The 21,069-nt window shown below is 37.3% G+C and overlaps 2 protein-coding genes across 9 annotated transcripts in view; both read right to left on the minus strand.

Annotated features, from left to right (window-relative positions):
• Positions 1-14,131, minus strand: part of LOC148977447 (uncharacterized) — a 50,059-nt gene extending 35,928 nt beyond the window's left edge. For 4 of the 8 annotated variants that reach the window (XM_089116539.1, XM_089116532.1, XM_089116535.1 and 1 more), the window contains exons 1-3: positions 13,966-14,131; positions 306-399; positions 57-171 (exon numbers count right to left, since the gene is read on the minus strand). Coding sequence is in view for 3 of the 8 variants with exons in the window: in XM_089116538.1 (XP_088972664.1) it covers positions 13,966-13,992 (27 nt within the window). In the remaining 5 variants the exon portion in view is untranslated. The remainder of the gene's footprint in view (positions 1-56; positions 172-305; positions 400-13,965) is intronic. The other 4 variants (XM_089116543.1, XM_089116538.1, XM_089116533.1 and 1 more) reach the window with 1 other exon arrangement.
• A 3,112-nt stretch (positions 14,132-17,243) lies between these two features.
• The window catches only part of lekr1 (Leucine-, glutamate- and lysine-rich protein 1), a 99,990-nt gene continuing 96,164 nt past the window's right edge, over positions 17,244-21,069 (minus strand). The window contains exon 13 of the mRNA XM_039684028.2: positions 17,244-18,821. Coding sequence (XP_039539962.2) covers positions 18,423-18,821 — 399 coding nt within the window. The 3' untranslated portion in view covers positions 17,244-18,422. The remainder of the gene's footprint in view (positions 18,822-21,069) is intronic.

A 21,069-nucleotide genomic window follows, 5' to 3' on the forward strand; every position in this document is an offset into this window, starting at 1 on the left:
CTTGAATATGAAAGGGATGGTTCACTTTAAAATTAATTTGATATGTTTTATCTTACCTCAAGGGCATCCAAGATGTAGGTGTCTTTGTTTCCACAGTATTTTCAATTTTGATATTTTTAGGTCAAACCGTTCTCGTCTGTCAGTCATATAATGGAGGTCTATGGTCACCACCTCAAAGAGCATGCACAGAGAAGTCCAAATTAAACATGATTTAATGACTCGTAAATGTAAGTACACATTGATGTCCTAAGACACGAAACGAGCGGTTTGTGTGAGAAAACGAACAGTATTTATATCGTTTTTACCTCGTGTAACCACAGCCACGTCCAAGTGATCTGAATAATATGTCCAATGTCCATCGTTCTTCAGCACCTACATCTTGGATGCCCTTGAGGCAAGCTAAAACATACCAAAAATTAATTTCAAAGTGAACTATCCCTTTAATAACGCCATCAGCGTTCTGACAGGTTCGTGTTTTTAAAGTTTGCGTGGAGAGAAATTAAGAGTTTTTTGTTGTAACGGTGGTGTTATCGACCCTGAGATAACTAACAATCTTTGCGACAGAAGTGAATCAATCAAAACTAACTTTAGCTGGAAAATAACTTTACTCTAGAGCTGTCATAAAGCCAAAACAATCTCTGTTACTTTAATTTCCTAGCCTGGATGCCAGCCCGAACTCCACCCACAATATTTTTTGGTCAGGAAGTTCGGTCTGGACTCGATCCATTGAGGAGTAATTATGATCAGGCAAGAAATGAACGGGCCAATCAAATTGCCAGGGCGGGCTTTATACGATGATGGACAGGTGATCTGCAGGGACGTAATCATCACGTTATCAAAGACGACTGCGGCTGGAGAATTGAGATGTATAGATTCTGCTGTCGCGTCTTTTGTAAAAAAAAAAAAAAAAAAAAATCAACAGCGCATTAATTTTAATAGACAAACAGAAAACTGCAATCAAGGCATTTGTCGATCGGAAATATATTTTTGGCGTCCTTCCTAAAAGTGTAACTTATCAGCTGGCTCTGACGGCCGTTAAGAAGATGGGACGTAATGAAAAGCCTGTGGTCGTTGTGGTTTCTCCTTTGGTGGCACTCATGGAGAAGTAAGTAAAAGAAGCAACACTCGTTAAATAAAGTTAGGCTACGTTCTGTATTTGAAAACTGCGCTATGCAAAGGAGTTGACTTATGCGTTGCTCTGATTGGTTGGTAGGTCTACCGACTATCCAATTAAATGCAGAGGTTTGTTTTTTTTCCTGGTTCGGTTACGACACGCCTCATAATCAAAGCCCAACGGAGGAGTATTCTCTCTTGAATATGAGTATGACGAAGTCAGGCTAAGTATCACTGTAAAGCTGCTGCTTTGGAACAATTACGTTGTTAAAAACGCTATACTGTATAAATGAAGATGACGTGACTTGACTATAATGACTTTACCATCAAGAAGAATCTACATCAGACAGTTTTTACATTGGGGAATATCCAAAGGAACTCACAAATCCACAGAGATCCAAACAATAGAGGTTAATTCCAACAGATAAAGATAAACACACACACAACCGGTAACACAAACAATACCGGACACAGGCGGGGACTTAATGATTTATGTCCATGGTGACAGATCAATGGGAAAACACATGAGAGGAATGTAACTGTGAGAAGAAGTGAGCACAGACCGGACCTGCTATCAAGAACCTGTTGCTTTATGGATATATGCCAACCCGGTCTCATCCCAAATCGTCATATAACTGACGTTTTGGGACGTCTTTTGACCATACGTCAATATTCGCCTTTTTAGGGCCCCCTTAAACGTCGGTAGATGAGGTTATGGGATCCTAACTCTACCCCATACCTAAACTTACAACCCGGTCTCATCCCAAATCGTCATATAACTGACGTTTTGGGACGTCTTTTGACCATACGTCAATATTCGCCTTTTTAGGGCCCCCTTAAACGTCGGTAGATGAGGTTATGGGATCCATATGCTGGCCCGAGTTCATCATTTCCTTTCACTCCTGGCACTTAGTCAGTCATGAAGAAGCCACAACACTGATCTTATCATGAACAAACACAAACAGGTACATGCTTTCTTATGTAAGTGACTCTTAAAGTATAACATTATCTCATAACTTACAGTTGTTTTTAGTTTGAACATTTCAGCTACGATCTTTGAATTTTTTTTTGTTTGAAATTTGTGTGCTTTTATTATAACAGCTTTCACACAATGGATCGTCCTGTCTGAGTGGAGCTTTAAATAAAAGTGTAAACCGTCTCTGGTGGTCCAGTCAGATCTGGTGACACACAGGAATTTAAGCCAATGTTTCCTGAATGTGGGTTAGATGTGGCTATACTTGTATATAATCTCTTCATTATACTTTTTGATTTAAAAATATTGTGGGCTTCTTTTTTCCCGAAACGGAAAATAAAATACTGTTTTTTTTTGTTGTTTTTTTTTAATTTGCAACAGGAATTTGAGGGGAAAGAAATGGGAAAGGGGGTCCAAAATTACTGGCCAGTGACTAAAATGTGTTTTTATAGGACGTTTAAACACAGCTCGCACTGACCAAAGTGCTGTAAAACAGCCACAAAATTACACAATTAAATAAATACAATTACACATCAGTAATTTAAACTAAGACGACATCAATCAAATAGCTAATTACAGAGCAATATAAAACAGTTAAAACACAAGGAAGGCCTAAATGTTAAATAGGTTTTGAAAATTGTGATTGATGAAGCTTTTCTGATGTCTGGTATTCAGTATAAACAATATTCATTCAGCAGTTTAATTATAATTTATATGGTCCACTGAGTGACTGACTATAAATTATTAATTACTTTAGGTTACATGAAGGCACCAATACTATTAAATTGGCATGAAAACTTTGATCTCTTTTTTTACTTTAATCTGTGCCCACAAATGGCATAAAAGCACAATGTAATCTGCTTGATCTTGCACCAATTATGCCAATAATGCCTATAATGCAGCAGCATGTAAGGTAATGCATTGTAAATACCTTCAGCTCTGTTCTTTGCTCAGGTTACAGTAAACAATCACACCTGTATTTTGTGCTGTTTTTGCCCGTTACCTTGATTTGGCTCTGCATTTACACTTATTTACTGCCATTGAGGGGCTTTTTTATCTATTCATGCATGTCTGTTTACATTTTTAACATAAAAACTATTTAATCTTACGCATGTAAATGCATTTTGCTTGGCTTGTAGAATTTGTAAGTCACCTATTAAAATGTGTCTTGGTCAATTAAATCACATTTAGCCTTTTCACTTCCAAAATAACAAAAGATGAAATATAAAATCATTGGATCTCTATTGTTGGATATCTCAGTTACTGTATGGCTGAAGGCTCAGGAAAACATGTGGACCGGAGATGCAAAAGTTCTCGATTTATCACTTATGATGGGATCGACCTCATCTTTAGCACTATAGGGTCTTTAAGTTACCAAGAGGTGTTCTAACACTCGCCAGTGTTTCAGTTTCAAACACTTTTACCTACAATAATCATGCAATAAATTATGAAAGAAACTGATTTTATGTTTGTGTTTTTGGAAGTTGCATGACTCTTAAATGTGATGTCTCAATGGGCATAACACGTTATACATGGTACCAAATATTTACAGGACCATGGTATACTAAAAAAAATTTCACTTTTTTTAATGTCGCTCACTTTATTTAAACAATTCATTTTCATTGTGTCAGGTTTCAGTTGTTAAACTGTTAAACTGACTTGAAACAGTCACTCTTTGACTTTTTGAAATAACATAATAACAAAATGTAGTGCTTTTTGTGCATTGAACTTTACACAGGGCTGAATTGGGAGAGTCAATATTGAATCAAAATGTTATTTTATGCTCTTTTTTTTAGCAAGATGAGAAAATGGAGAGACTTTTTAATCGTTAATGTTCTATTATGTTGACTTTTAAAGGTTTTCTGTTATGTTAGTGGTTTTAGGGTGAGCAAAGTGTTGATCTTGTGGTTGGGTTGAGGATCTGCTAACAAGAAGTCAAATGACTTTAAAAATAAAGCAACCTCTACGGTACTTCTACGTCAACACTCAACAATCCCACATGTGTAAAGAAGAGTTATGCTTAGTTTGTTGTTGTTCAACTCAAAGGACTAACAAGAAGCGTTCATTTTAGGATTATTCAAATAACTAAATTGAAATGAAAACCATTGAATGAAGTTAAATCATTGATTCTATTGGGGTTTACCACTGTCCATGATTGAATCATGATCAGCCAAAGAGCTATTTTTAAGTGTACAGTATATCAAAAGCCACATCTGATACCCTTATTGTAACATGGTGCCACCACAGTATTATACACCAAAACCCACATTGCAAGAGTGAATTTATAATGCCTATAAATCCTGCAACAATTAAAGACATGTGCGCTTTGTCAGATCAGAGAGCATGATAGCCTACAACCCTGTTCACTGACAAACCACATTTTAGAGTTGTGGAAAAAATGAGTCATTTTCAACATGTTTGACATTTGCCTAACCAGTTAACTGTCATGGTCCCACAGGTGGGACACTTGCCATTATATTTTTAAAACAATAATATCTTAGAAAAGACCTTAAGTAATATTGACAAACTATATATCATTTGAAAGCGTACAATCTCTAGTTTCCATATTTGGCGACTGATTTTCAAAATAATTTACACACGAGCCGTAATTTATCAATTTGCAACAAGAATATTTTCATACTCATAAAGCGTGTTTAGACCTTTATTTTGAAATAGCAATGAACATGAAAAATCATGAAAAAAAGTTAGAAACCTCAGTTTGATTTCATGCCAAGAGTTCAAAAGATAGCATCCATTCAATTATTTTAGAAAAAAAGGTTTGAAAATGTTTTAAATATTACGAAAAAAAAAATAGATTTACCATTTGTGTTATGGCAATAAGCTATAATGCGCATGCGTGTGCTTTGTAGCCTATGTGATTCTTAGAGGTTGAATTCATATCAAAATCTGCCAAACTACCCATACTACTTCTAAATAGGATTTCTACTTCATAAATTGTGTGAAATTTGTGAAAATAATGGTTCAGACCACTCTAAACACATATGGAAATGGAGACGCCCTTATATGGGCAGTTATGGAGTCTGGTTGTGCCCTAGTGGAAGCGTTCGGTACTGCGCCCAAACAAAATCTCACTGAAAGCTCATTTTTTAAAATATCAACCTAAAATTTGAAACACAACTTGTTCAAATTTTTGGCTTTGATTTTTCTGCAGTTTTAGAGTAGCCCAGGTTTTGAAAATATATTTTATATAAAATATGAATAACTAATTTTTTTACATTGTACATTTCTATAAACTCAAACTTCTATAACTTTTTTTTGTTTCACTTTCCTAATTTATTTCACTTCGAGACAAATCTGCCAAATGTCTTCTTTAAAACGAGACCAATCTTAAGTCTATATTCCAAAGCATTCTTGAATTTCAATCATTTAAGATTGAAATGAGCATTTCCATGTCTATTCAAAAAAGGGGGGGTGACAGTTAAGAGGCTAAACTGGTCTGTGGCGAATTAGTGCACTAAATGTCTTAAAGAGACATAAAATGACTGTTCATGTGGTGTGGAATATAGCTCTAAGGGAATGAAAACATCCCGCAAAGATTTATATCTGAAAGTGCACCGTATATAAAGTTAATGGGCTATATGCACGCATAAGTTCCGTTTTTGACGTAAGGATGCTCGTCCATTTCCGGTTGTGTAGATTAAAGCGGAGGAAACCCGGAGAAAACGGGATTATGGCAGAGTCTTCAATATTTACTGTCCTCCCGTCTTTGAAACGAAACGTACATACGTTTAGATGTAATTTTATATAAAGTTATATTTATTTAATATAATTTTAAAAAGAAGCATAAACACAACGAGGGGTGTCTGTTTTATCTGTTTTTGTGACTAACGTTTCATTAGTATAACCATGGAGTATAAAATTCAATATAAATTCTCTGTATTGCATTGGACTCTATGATCGGCGGAAGTTATCGAGCATCCTTAATCCTTCACCGGAAATACCGCCGTGCATAGAGCCCATTGCTGCGTCCCAATTCGCTTACTTATACTACGCCCTAAAAGTGTGTACTCTTTTTGTGAGGAAAAAGTACATACTTTTGAGTGTGTAGCAAAAGAGTAGGCAAGCTTTGGACATACTATCATCACGTCATCTTTAACGGACAGCTCTGTCGCGTGCTGCGTGCATCCTGTCACCGTAAACTGCCCTGTCAATCATCTCGTCACAGTTAAAATCCTCCATTTTATCTAATTTTATATCCTACCGTTTCGGAGAGCACGTTCATCTGCCAGTTGTGGGTCTTTCATGCTCTCCTCGTGTTTGCAATTTGAATGATGCATTTAAAATGTAATGGCAAAACGTGTCTTTACAAAAGTTCACAATGCTGCTGCAAATGCAATATAATGTGGACAACATTGAATAAATTCATTTTCGTCAGGTTAGATACTGATAATTAATCACTCAAAGCTCTTTATCTAAACCTCTCTACACAACCGCGGGGACTCACGCGTCCTCGTATCGACTACGTGTCTGTAGTTTTTTTTAACACTTTTTACTCGTGTTTGTAGTTCTAACCGAATCCTCGTCCAACGCGCAATGGTTTGTGGGCAATATCAGCCGTTAGAGAGTGTGCATCATATAGACATAATATACATGGTGTGCATCAATCTCTGCCTACGGTTTACCAATAACAACTGACTGGGTCATGTGACCAATCGCCGCAGATTCACATCACTCAAAGGAGGTGTTTGGAAAAATGAATCGTCGAACGAATCATTTGGGAGTCGTTGAGCAAATCAGTTGAAAATAAATGCATATTATAAGACAAATAAAGTGTTTTTCATCCTTGCATGCATGTTAAAGTGTTTTTGGGAACTTCTAAAACAAAAATAGGAACATTTCAAATGCTATAGGGGCTCTTTAAAGATTAAATGTCATGATACATGCTGTCTGCCACTTTGTCCCAGACACCCAGAATTCTCAGACTATACCAGCTGCATCCAGCTCTGTTTGTCTATACAGTTTCCTTATAAAGTACATGATCAGTCACTGCCCAAAAAGCAGACTCCGGACAGACATTTGTTCTGGCTCAAGTCCGAGTCGTGGCTTGAGTTCCTTTCCAACCTTATTATCCTGTCTCACTATGTTTCTTGTTAGATTTCTGCACTCAATAAAAAGCAATAAAAGTGTTGAGACTGCAACTGTCTGAAATCTATTCAGCGTCTCCCAGAACATGATCCATTTCCAGTTAATTGAAATTACTTTTTTTTTCAAATAAAAAAATGCATGCACAATAAAGTGGATTTATTATAGAAATATGACAGGAATATGGTTTAAATATTCTTTTAATTTTTATGTCCTGGGTTCACATGGGGTGAAGGTCAATACAACTAAATCTACTTAAGCTGGACTGGAATGCGGTTTTCTTCTGGAAACAAACTTTTTTGCATCATTTTCCTGTTATCTCTGTAAAGCAGCTTTAAAATAAGCTGTATTGTAAAAACGTGACTTGATTCGTCATCTACTGGCATGAATTCAGCATCACACACAAGTCGTCTGGTCTTCATGTAGAATAAATCAGATTGCTTTAGGTCACTAATATGACTAGTCTTCATCTCATTTTGAACGTTTTTAAAAGTACTGTTCATGTCTTGTGAATGTATTTCATAGTATGTGTAAAACTTTTCCTTTTTAGCCTTTCAGTAATGTTTTTGTCTTCAGGATTGTTAATGGCACCTGTTTTGTGTTAGGCATGTGATTGCAAGATATTTTAGGAGATATGTTGAGTTGTATTTAAAGGGCCACTAAATCATATTTCTCCAAGGCCAGTTTTGAGGATCCCTAATGGAAACATTGCCACAATCTTGGCCCAATCAATACTAAAATAATGACGAATACTGATGAAAAAATTCCGTTAGGACATTTCTATACATACCTAGGTAGTCGAGTGTCGTATGATGCCGATTGTACAACCGAAGCGAAATTGAGATTGGCAATGGGCATGGTGGTAATGTTGAAGCTCACGAAGGTATGCAAGAATAAATCAGTAAGCACTTTCACCAAACAACGCTATTGAAATCCCTATTTGGCCAGTTGCAACATACAGTACGGTTGCGAATTGTGGACATTAAAGGAGAAAGAAAAAGGCGCAACCAGGCCTTTGAGAACAAGTTCATTAAAAAGTTGTTATGAATTCCACGGACAAAACTGATGACAACTGAGCAGGTACACAAATTGGCTAGAACAGCGAGAGAACTAATGAATCACATATAATTAAATCCCGCAACTTGCGCTATTTTGCTAATGTAATGAGACAACAAGGCGATACTATTGAAGGCAGCTTCATGACAGGGTTAGTTGAAGGTTTTAGTTGTGGAAGACAAAATAAGCTGGTTGGATTATATCACAACGTTGACTCAGGAGCTGGCCTGAAGACAGAAGACTCTAGTAATACTTTCTCGCAGCAAACCACTGCCAAGCAATGACAGAGAAATGACATCCCACGATGGAAATATTGCAACTATCTTGGCCCAATCATACAGGATACATTTTGCCAATTCAAGATGACTAATAAACCTACAGTAAGTGTGGAAACCGTTCATATCCAAGACATACAGATTTTACAGAAAACCTTATTTTTAGCTTTGTAATTAGCCTCAGTTACTGACGCTAGGAAAACTCATGGTTGAATTTATTATAAATAACCAGACTAGCTAAGCTTAATCAACTTGATTGATTTAAACTAGTTCCACTAGAAGTTCAAACAATCTAATGATCAAGATCTAGACCAGTGCTCTTTTAATATTGAACTAATCGATAATATGCACAAAGTCTGTTTATGACTAACTTAATCTTGTGAAAATCAGTAAGAAGGGACAAATTTACTTTGTTACATCTAAATGTATTTTTTTAGCAAACGCTTTTATCCGAAAAAGTCACTCCGCCCTTTGCAGGACTGCACAGAAAGAAGCGCTGTTGTTCTCAAAGGCCAACACAATCCCCTCGACCCTCGACCCCTCACCAACGCGCTACCGGCTACGGCCCGCCCTGCCGTCCAGTGAAACCTGGAATGCTGTTTTCTTCTGAGGACAAAGCGGAAGGACCCGTCGCAGGAGACAGCTGTTCAATCCTGGCTGGATAGTGAGGAGGAGTGGTCAAGTTCCAGCACTCCACGAGATGGAAATGTCATGATCTATGGTGTCTGCTGTCTGCCATGATGAACTTTGTCCCAGATTTCTCAGACTGTATCAGCTGGATCCTGCTCTGTATGTCTATACAGTTTCCTTCTTAAAGTACACGTGACCAGTCACCGCCCTCATAAAAAACTTCTGCTGTGGTTGGGTTTATGTCGCCTCTGTTGTTTCCAGACTGCAGACACAGACAGTTGTTCTGGTCCATTTAAGTCCGAGTCGTGGCTTGATGCCCTTTTCCAACCTAATTATCGAGTCTCACTATGTTTCTTGTCAGTTTTCTGCACTCCCCTGTCTCAATAAAAGCAAACAAAAAGGTGTTTCCAGACTGCAACTGTCTGAAATCTCTTCAGCGTCTCCGAGAACATGATCTACCAGTCAGTTCATTGAAATGACTATAATTATATTAGCACTATTATATAAATATTCTTGTATGTCAGGATGGAATTCAGGAAAATGGTTTAAATATTCTTCTAATTTTAAAGTAAAGGTCAATAAAACAAACATGAAACATCACTGAACTACTTTCTTCTGGAAACAAACTTATTTGCATTATTTTCCTGTTATCTCTGTAAAGCAGCTTTGAAACGAGCTGTATTATGCAACCTGTCGTTCTTGTGATTAAACGCCCCAAATTCATTAACTATATGCCTACAGATGTTGCAGTTAGGCCTCTCTATTGTCGCTACACGACTTAAGTTTATTTTAGAAAAATAATAATAATCTATACTTGCATATTATGAAATTAACTCTTGATGTCCCTCCTGAAAAAAAATCAACACTCTGGTAAAAGTCAAAGACAAATAAATGATTTTAAAAAAATGAATTATCAAATGTTAAATGGCTCAATAAATTAATTTAAACCTGTAACTGGTTCACCCAAATCACATTCCCAGAAAACAAAGACACAGTTTAAGCCCCAAAAGGCAATCTCTCTGATACCAGTACTAATAGGGCTCTTGGCCCGTGATGCACGACGCGGTTACATGCGCTCTGAAAAGTAATGGTCGTTTGCTGCACAGCATTGTAAAGACGTACAGTAAGTTTACCCAAAGATTTGTGTACATACCCTTATAAATTAAAGCTGCCGTCGGCAACATTTTTTGATCATGTTCTGTAGGATTATAGTGTCGATTTCACTGAATAACATAAATAAAGTGGTTTTAGAAAAAACCCCGGGCTTCAAACTCCACCTGGAGCGTGTTATTTGTTTTGCAAAAATCCAGCGCTCCCGGATCATCGGGTGCAATCAGCGCAGGGTAATAATTAACCCTTGTGCTGCATTAGATTTTTAACACCGTTGAGTGCATTAAGGACCAAAAATGGCCACATATTAAACATTGCCTAAAATATTATATATTATTATTATTTTCCACTTTTACCAAGTTAAATCTTTTAACCAGCATCAGTCCTCATCATAACTACCAAAAAATGTATTCAATTTCAGGATTTTAACCCTTTAATTACCAGTTTTGTTTGCGAAACCATCGATTTGTATAAGAGGAAAAAACACAAAAATTCAATTATTTTCAATAAACTAAATGCAAAGAGAAAACTTTAGATTTGGATTATCACAGTCCCACTTTGCAAAAAATCCCACTTAGCGCGTTAGAGACCAAAAATGGCCACCTATTAAACATTGCCTATTGCCTAAAATAAGGTGCATTTCCACCCATAGGGAATAAATATGTAGTGACGTCATCTGGTGGAATACACTATATAATGCAAATATAATGCTTTTGCTTCAAAATGAAAGGATGTTTGTGCAAAAATCATGTTTCATGTATTACTGACAGCCTCGGATTTAAACAACGTTTTAATGGGTTTCAATGGGCCATTTTTGGTCTTTAGTGTTACTATTTGATCTACACAGTGTGTGTTATACATATTTTGCAAAATGGGATCACATTTTTTACATGTATCCAAAAAGTCACAATTTTGCCAAATTTCACACCATTTGCATTAAAACAGCCAAAATGGTCAAAGAAATTAAACTGCAAAAGACCAAAAATGTCCCTAATGCAGCATAAGGGATAATGTATTTAGAAATGCCCAACCAGGGACAGGAGTTGTAAATTAGCATTAGCTATAAACTCTATATGCTGCGCATCAGTTACAGGCTTTGTATTGTGACTACACTCTAAAAAATGCTGGGTTGTTTTAACCCAATTTTGGGTCAAATATGGACAAACCCGAAATGTTGGGTTAAAAATGCAATGTAAAAATTTAACCCAACGGCTGGGTTAGTCCATATTTGACCCAAAGTTGGGTTAAAACAACCCAGCATTTTTTAGAGTGTATGTTTGACTGTATGGTCCCTGTTTAATAAATAAATAAATAAATAAATAAATAAATAGGGGGGTGTGAGATCTGACTGTCAATCACAGATCGGGCACACGCCACCCCTCGCGCATGTTACAATCACATGCACACGCCTGAAGTTGGCGCAGTAAGGAAGAGTGATGGCGGAACACTATATAACAAACCATAAGCTCATTTATGACGTTAGCAATTGTAATATATTGCTAGATTAGCCAGGGCAGCATACGAGCACTCGAGCACGAACTCTGTGGGAGGGTATTCGCTGATAGGGGGGGGGAGGGCCATATGAGTTATAAACATTCAAAATTTTGCCAAAGTCCACTTAATCTGCCAAACTTGCCGACTGCAGCTTTAAGTGAAGTAATCATTTAAGTTTGATTTAGGAAATGACATCCCACACGTCAGCTAATGCCACAAATTCATTATAAGAGAGATAAGCAGATCAAAGGGAAAGACATTGATAAAGAGATCAAAGTTATTCAAGATAAAACCAGCAAGAATCCCTCCGAGGAGAGGAATAGGAGAGTGTGTGTAGCCAAGTGACCGTGTGGGTGGATGTAGGCAAGCGTTTAAGAGAATTCATTTAAAGAGAATGTTTGTTACAGTCGGGGCGGCACATTTTGGGAGTGTGCATATCTGTGGGCAGCTCAAATACGTGTGAGAATCTGTGTGTGTGTGTGTGTTCTACCTAAAGCACAAGCAGATGGATGGATGGACACGGTAAAGGTATTGTTAGATAACAACTCTGCATCAAACGTGTACATCATCCACGCGCGCTCTTAAAGGAACAAATACACACTCACTAAACAAAAATGAACGGTTAATTCACATTTTATCTCTTAAAGGTTCTCTGAGCGATCCTGGGTGTTGTTGACGTTCGGAATATTTTCAAACAAATCGGAGGCTAGCTAGACCCGCCCTCCTCCGCATCTATAATAATTGTGAACGTGCAGTTCTAGCTAATTATATCCTTGTGTGGGTTTGGCGAACATAAGCGTCAATTTAGAAGAAAAAAAAAACAATTTAATGTTTCCCACCTGTCTAGCAAAAACATAGAAACCTGAATGTCGGACTGGAAGCCCTTCTGCCGCCGGAGTTCTCGCCATCGTTAAAAAGTTTTGCTACCGATGTAAATTCGGAACTTGGCACGTTCTTTATCCGGCTCCTTCTTCTTTTTAATTTGTTCCTCAGAACGACGTCTCTTTGGTCGTGTCGGACATTTTTCAAACTGCCCTCTGATGCTTCGCTCTCCTTCACACACACACACCCTTCATGTGCACGCGCACTAACCCCCCAGACCCACCCTCAAATACTTCTTGCCGGTGATTAGCTGGAACACTGTTTGTTAGGTTTCGTGGTCCGGGTGAGACATGATTGTTTTTGTTGCCGTTTGTGGAGCCTGTGGTGTCTACAGAGACCGCGTTTTTTTACAGTGTGTTTAGGGGACAGGCAGCTAGCCGATAGTGAGGAGACGTTTGATGTATGTGACAAAAAAAGTTTTGGCTCCACATCGCTTAGAGAACCATTAAAGGATTAGTTCACTTTAAAAAACAAAAAAACTTTTGCTGATAATTTACTCACCCCCATGTCATCCAAGATGTCCGTGTCTTTCTTTCTTCAGTCGAAAAGAAATTAAGGTTTTTGATGAAAACATTCCAGGATTTTTCTCCATATAATGGACTTCAATGGGAACCAAACGGTTCAAGGTCCAAATGAGAGTTTCAACGGAGCTTTAAATGGCTTTAAACGACACCAGGCAATGCATGAGTCTTATCTAGCGAAACGATTGGAAGTTTATAAGCACAAATGGTCGCCTTGCTCTGTTCTGTGATGCGCGTTCGTGACTCTCCTGCTCGACTCTCCAGTTCAAAATGAACAAATCTCTTTTTTTGAGTCATTTCGTTTGGTGAATGAACCAAATGAATCGAAAAAATATTCGTTCATTTTGATGAAGGAGTTCGAACAGCTCGCTTTATTTATTTTTGAAATGACCGATTTCGCTAGATAAGACCCTTATTCATCGTCTGGAATCGTTTAAAGCCCCTTGAAGCTGCACTGAAACTCTCTTTTGGACCTTGAACCGTTTGGACCCCATTGACATCCATTATATGTATATCATCAAAAACCTTAATTTCTTTTCGACTGAAGAAAGAAAGACATGGATGACATGGGGGTGAGTAAATTATCAGTAAAAGTTTTTTTTTAAAGTGAACTACTCCTTTCCAACTACTATTAAAATATTGACATTTCTCGGTTCTCGTCACACTAGGAGTGTAAGGGGAGTTAAAATGTAAAAGGCTGATTGTCAAATTCTAAAACCCATATTTAAATCCTGAGAGGTTCAATAAGAGATACTGTAATGATTTCACTAGACCAGCAGATGGAGACAGAGATGTTATCAAACAATACCTTCACCATGTCCATCCATTCATCCATCCAAACGTTCTTCAAACCATTTGTCGCACGGATGCTGAATCATATTCCAACGTCTCGGACCAAAAGCAGGGAAACGTCCTGGACTTTCTAATCCATGTGACTTATTCACGTGTCATCACTAATGATAGATGCTCGTTTCCACCTAGTAAAAATACACCAGGTAATTGTGAGACAAAGATAAAAAAAAAAAAAAAGAAAACCGTGAGAAACAATGTTACCATTGTGAGATTTAAAGTCATAATTATGAGACAAAGCCAAAATTGTGAGATATAATCACAATTTTGAAACGCTGAAAGTTTCAATTTGAGATACACATAGCATGATATAAAGTCATTAATATGACACAATTGTGATATAAAAATGCAATTGTGAGATATAAAGCAATATTATTGATATAACGTTGCAATTGCAAGAAATTAAGTCCTGATTGGCGTTTTTATTAACTTTGAGGCATACTGTAGGCCTATTTTTTGATTGAAAAAGAGTGAACTTTGGATGGATCTGTGCTGACACTCACATTTTAATGTGCTTTCTGACGTTTATGAAGATGAATATTTTCCTGCTGTGTTTAAATGTCCCAAAAAAAAAAAAAGAAACACATGTCAAAACAAGTTCAATGAAGAGCCAGTCTGGCTCTATAAAGGTGATGCAATCATGCAAAAATGTTTTCTTCTCGGCTTCCTGTCTTCTGTGTTACGAGAATGATGGTATACAAAATGCTTCCCCTGTGATTTCGGTTGGCACTCATTTAAAGACTTCCATCACGTTAAAAGAGGTTAAGAGTTCAGATTAGCAGGAAGTCTGGGGAGGATTGCAGGACACACAGTTCAGCCAAAAAAGTAAAGCTCAATTACATTAGAAATTCTACTTACTGTATTAAGTATAGCACACATTCATTTTTTGTAAGGGTTCAAGAGTTTAGCTGGAAGAGAGCATGTGCTTTAACATGAACATGAACTTATGACTGGTAGGTTGGAATAAACAATCATGCTTGTCCAAAAATGAGACACACGTAGACTCAGCCTAAATACCTCAACAGAAAAAGTGGCTGAATAAGAGCATGATGTTGTTCAGCTGCAGTGATGAGGTGATTCAGTTCTGTTGTAAAGATCTACTGTTATTAAATTAGTTCATTTCATCTTTAAAGAAGTTTTTTGGCTAATGGCTTATGTCTTCAAAGGGCTTTAAACGACACCAGGCGATGAATAAGGGTCTTATCTAGCGAAACGATCGGTCATTTCAAAAATAAATAAAAAAGTTGAAGTTTTATAAGCACAAATTCTCGCCTTGCTCTGTTCTCTAGCATTTGTGCTTATAAATCTTAAACTTTGTTATTTATTTTTGAAATGAGTGATCGTTTCGCTAGATAAGACCCTTATTCATCGTCTGGTGTCCTTTGAAGCTGCACTGAAACTCTCTTTTGGACCTTGAACCGTTTGGTTCCCATTGAAGTCCATTATATGGAGAAAAATCCTGGAATGTTTTCATCAAAAACCTTAATTTCTTTTCGACTGAGGAAAGAAAGACATGGACATCTTGGATGACATGGGGGTGAGTAAATTAACAGCAACTTTTGTTTTGTTTTTTTAAAGTGAAGTGATCCTTTAAGTTTGATTTAGGAAGTGAAATTCATTATAAGAGAGATCAAAGGGAAAGAAATTGATAAAGAGATCAAAGTTATTTGACATAAAAGCAGGAAGAATCCCTCCGAGGAGAGGAATAGGAGAGTGTGTGTAGCCAAGTGACCGTGTGGGTGGATGTGGGCAAGCGTTTAAGAGAATTCACTTAAAGGGAATGTTTGTGTGGGAAATGAGCCGTTGAAAGGGTGATGTTACAGTCGGGGCGGTACATTTTGGCAGTGTGCACATCTGTGGGCGGCTAAAATATGTGTGAGAATCTGTGTGTGTGTTCTACCTAAAGCACAAGCAGATGGTAAAGGTATTGTTAGATAACAGCTCTGCCTCCATCTGCTGGATAATGTTTTCCTTTTGCTTAAGTGTGTAATGTATATGTTTGCATATGTGTACAATCTGCAAAGTTACAAAGCTCACAGACTCCCATAAAGTTATCTAACAGAGCAGACATGCCTAAAATATCTTGATCGAAGACCAGATAATTACTTTCTCAACTTTCTCTTTTCAGTGCAGCTTTAAAGGGCTTTAAACGACACCAGACGACGAATAAGGGTCTTATCTAGGACCCTTCGAGTTCATTTTGATGAACAGGTGAGTCACGAACGCTCATCACAGAACAGAGCAAGGCGAGCATTTGTGCTTATAAAACTTAAACATTTTTATTTATTTTTTAAATGACCGATCGTTTAGCTTGATAAGACCCTTATTCATTATCAGCAAAAGTTTTTTTTTTTAAAGTGAACTACTCCTTTAATTGGTTTGTTAAACACACACACTCCATTGAATTATGTTTAATAACATATGTTAAATTGGTTAAAAATAAACCAAAACTGTACTCATTTTTGACTACATTTAATTATTAGAGTTGTATATGATATGTATGTATGCTTATTAGTATTTTTATTATTAGTATTATTTTTTTTTTAATTATTATTATTATTATTATTATTTTTATTATTGAAGTAGCTAATCATGTAAATTTTATTGTGTATAAAAGCCCTTCCAGGGACAGGAGTTGAAAATTAGCTATAGCTATAAACTTTATATGCAACACTTCAGTGACATGCTTGATCTTGACACTATGTTTGTTTGCATTGTCCCTGTCAAATAAATAAATAAATAAATAATACAGTATTTCTTCTTTTTAAACCATAAATGCATGCCGTCCACTCAAGTGGACATCTGAAAATCTCTTTGAAAAATGTGTATAAAAAAAAGGTCCTAAGAGCAAAAATATCCTGTCTGAGGTTATCATAATTCAAGCATGGAAGGGTCAGACTAAGTATATCAGTTTAGTATACCAGAAGTTCAACTGCAGGGTATTTATATTAAGCACAAATATATGTGAGTGCAGTAGAGGTCAGACATTATCTGGTTAGGTTTTCTTGAAATGACATATGTGTTTTCTGAGGAGATGCATTGATAAGAGGTGTTAAAATAAGAGCAACCGAAAAACTGTGTACGTGCAGGACCTTAGTCAGAAGATAAGAAGGGGAGGTGGAACATTTTGGAGGATGATCTTGAAGTTCTGTAAAGTGAGAAACTTTTGCCCTTCTCATATCAAAATCTGTGTGTGAACTGCCTTTCTTGCAAGAAATAAATATGTATACTTATGACTTTCGAGATCTTCATTTGTTCTTTAATTATTATTTAAGAGATAGGTGCAAAATTTCCACAACAATTTGTGTATTTCAAATACATTTTGGTCAGAAAAGTCAGCTTTCCCACACGACTTTTCAAAATAAAAGTCTTGAATCAGTAAATCACTTCTCTCTGTGAGAAACACTGGTCTGAGAGACTGCCAATCATCAGGACCTCTCTAATCGGTGACATCTGACCTAGTGTAGCCTAACGGAAATCCACTGAAGGCGAGGTGAGACGAAAACCCAAATGCAGTTTATCGAAAGACTTTTAAAGTAAGCAGAACTTGATTTGAACTGACCAGACAAAACTTGAACAGAACTCACAAACAGGCACAATGGAAACATGAGGGCTAAAAGTTGCGATAAAACGGTAACACTTTACAATACGGGTGCACTAATATGCATTAATTCGTGTTTAACTAATGAAGAACTAAACCATTAATTAATGATTACTGCATCAGCAACTAATAAAGAGTCTATATGATTAATAGATTACGTAATACATGAATTGCTATTAATTCAATGCGTCATTGTGTATTATTTCCTTAATAACATATTTTATTAACTAATAGTGTAAATGAATGTGTTAATTACCACAATGAGTCAAAGCTATGTACTTCAACTTCCAGTTGTCTGCTTTAATTAATCATTAGCTAATGATTTGCAAAGGTATCATTATGTTATGACTTTACTTGATGGGGCACATCATTGTTAACTAGTCATTTAGTGATTTGCGCATTAATTTGCACTAACAATGAAGTAATTAATCATGTACCAAGTGTACCCGTCATATTGTCTGGAAGTTGAAATACAAGGCTTTGGCTCATTCTGGTAATTAACATATTAATTAACACTATTAGTTAAAGAAAATGAGTTATTATGGAATTAATCCACAATTACATTATTAATGTATGAACTAATACATCAACCTTACAGACTCTTAATTAGTTCCTAATGTGGTAATCATGGTAATCATTAACGAATAGCTTAGATAATCACATTAATTCAGTATTATCTGTGCATTAGTTAATGCTTATTAGTGCACCCGTATTGTAAAGTGTTACCGATAAAACGACATAAAACACACCTAAACATGAACAGACACGACACCTAAAGGAATACTGAGCACACACCTATGGGTCTTTCGGGGGAGTCAGAGTTTGTCCGGTCTGCTCCTCACCCTGCCGAAGCTTTTGCACAGGTCGTTCACCGAAGCGACTCTCTCTTTGCTGATTTTGGGCAGGGTGGGTGTCGGCCGGGATGACCCATGCCAGGACGCCTCACTTCTTCCCACGCTCGCAGAATGCCACTCAGGCACACGTGGTCTGGATGCGGTGCTGTGGTTGTGTGTGTGAGGATGGGAAGGGCTGGGATTGACTCTGGGGACGGGGAGGTCTGTGGATCTGGAGAGTCGGGCGTGTGTCTGGTTCTCATGAGGTTTAAGGGTGGAGTGTCTGAGTTCCTGAAGCTGTTCTTTGGCCAGTGTCAGCGCTGCTGTCAGTTCTTCCCTTTCTTCGCACTCACGCCTCACTGTCTCCTCAAGAAACGACTTCTGAAAAACAAAGGGAGAAAGAAAGGTCGAGGGATGGAAACTGGAAACTTACCGAAAAATACAACTAAATTATAAGTTGCTACAGAAGCTTTAAAAATGCCTTTCATTTACAGTAAATCTGTAAACCATTTGTTTTGGGACACTTAAGTCTTAAGTCTAATATGCTTCAGCTGCCTTTGAACTAATATGTTTTCGTCTAGGTTGTTTGTTACCCTCAAGAAAAGAAGTACACATCAGCATTCTCCCTTTTTAGCAATGCGCGTTACTGAATGTTTCTGATATTACATGCTTTAATAGAGCTATTTAAGTGATCTAAATCATGTTTAGTGTTCCAATAGCAAGAACAAATCAAACAGTACGTACAACAACTCGGCAGTAAACGCCCAGCCCACAACGAGAACCAGTATAGTGCTGGGAGGTCATAAGAAGCCCCGTCAGAAAATAACACATCTCAATGAGGCAGGAGCGAACGAGAAAAGAAAGCACCTCAGCTTTGATCTACGAGATCGTTCCTTTTCAAGAATCAGAAAATGGTCTAATGAAGACTTGGGCAAGTTCCCAGTGTCTCTTGTGTGGCACAGACCCATGGGCGATAACTTCACTGCGATATATAAAACTCTGAAAGACAAAACACGCCATGACTGGATTGAGATGATGACTTCTAGGATCAGTCTACAGTCTAGAGAACGGTGAGAAAAATCTCCCAAATTGGATCAATCTTTGTGCCCAAACCCACGGGACGGTCCTCCTCCTCGCCCACTCGATGTGCGTTTGCATAAATTCCAGGAGAAGGAGAAAGCGCTATAGAACGGGTCAGACAACATGAAGGCATAAACGAGGACTCTATCCTGACATCTCCGCCGATCTCGCTGACAACCAAATGGATGTCCAATTCCTGCCGTACGGCTGAGGATGAAACATTGGTTTTTACTACGCCCGATGAAGCTCAGAGGATTGCCACACGTGAATATATTCACTCTTGATATTATTGCAGCGATGTTGGGAATTACAGAAGAGTCATGTTAAAAACGAGGCAGGCCTGAGACATTTAAAATGTCAGTGCACCCCCTTTTTTTTCATGCTTTCCTCTATTGACAATTGCAATGCCTTATTTTCATAATTCATTAAGTATATCTTTGATCCTGCAGTTTATAGCAGAAAATGCTTTGTGACAGGTCTGCTATTTTATATAACACACTTTACTTATCTGTGCTAATTAAAGGTGCAGTAAGCAATTTCTGAGAAACGCTGTTGAAAGTGGATCTGACCGAGCACCAAAACACACTTGTAGCCAAATAGTATTAAGGGGCGTGGCCACCCATTAAGGTGGAGGAGCCTATGTTGCATAGCATGTTTGTAAATTTGGGGGCGGGGCTATTAAAATAGGCTGTGGTCCTTCTGGGTAGGGTTGTGTTGGTTTTGGTGATTTGAAATATCAACAGCGTGTCTCAGATATTGCCTCCTGCACATTTAACAGGTTAGTCAAGAGTGTTGATGATTAATGATGACTTTACCATTTATAGTTTTGTCAAGACGGCGGTATTGTGTCTGTTAATAGTGCTTGTGGTCTGCTTATACACTTACTTGTATGCCTGATTGTATATTTTATGTCTTTCTGGTTATGTTATTTTGGGAAAATAAAAAAAAAATCTCAAAAGATTTGGACTTGGACCATTGGTAGTCAAGAGATGGTTGTAAGCTGTGGTTTGTCTTTATTCAACGGACAAATCTAATGTAATTTAATTTAATGTAAGGAGATTAAATACAGACAGAGATTAAAAAGATAGATGTGATTACGTATTGGAAATCCCAGTAAGGTCTAAATATAGACCTTCAAAATTGTGTTTTTATTAAATTATTACTCTATAACATCTTGTTTATCATCTCTGAATATATCTTGGGAAACTTCACTAGTTTAGTGCTGAAAAATAGTGATTTATAATGTCCAGCTGAAAAGACTGTGTTTCTCTTTAAGAAAACGCAGGCGGAGCGGAGGGGCAAAAACAATATCTCTGTTTAGCTCTAACACTACAACGACAATTCACCTATCAAAATAAACCACATAACAGAATAAAATTCAGTCCTGGGTGAACTACAACAGCCCGAAAGTTTTTATTTATTTATTTTTATCCAGCGTTATCGTGTGGTGTGATGCGGAGCACAAGAGAACAACAGAGTCTGAAGATACTCGTTTAACCCTCTGGGGTTGTTCGTTTCAGAGTCACACTCGGGGTGTTCGGGTCCAAAT

The sequence above is a fragment of the Pimephales promelas genome, chromosome 10, assembly GCF_988280905.1.
Source record: "Pimephales promelas chromosome 10, fPimPro1.hap1.1, whole genome shotgun sequence".
In the NCBI taxonomy this organism is placed as follows: Eukaryota; Metazoa; Chordata; class Actinopteri; order Cypriniformes; family Leuciscidae; genus Pimephales; species Pimephales promelas.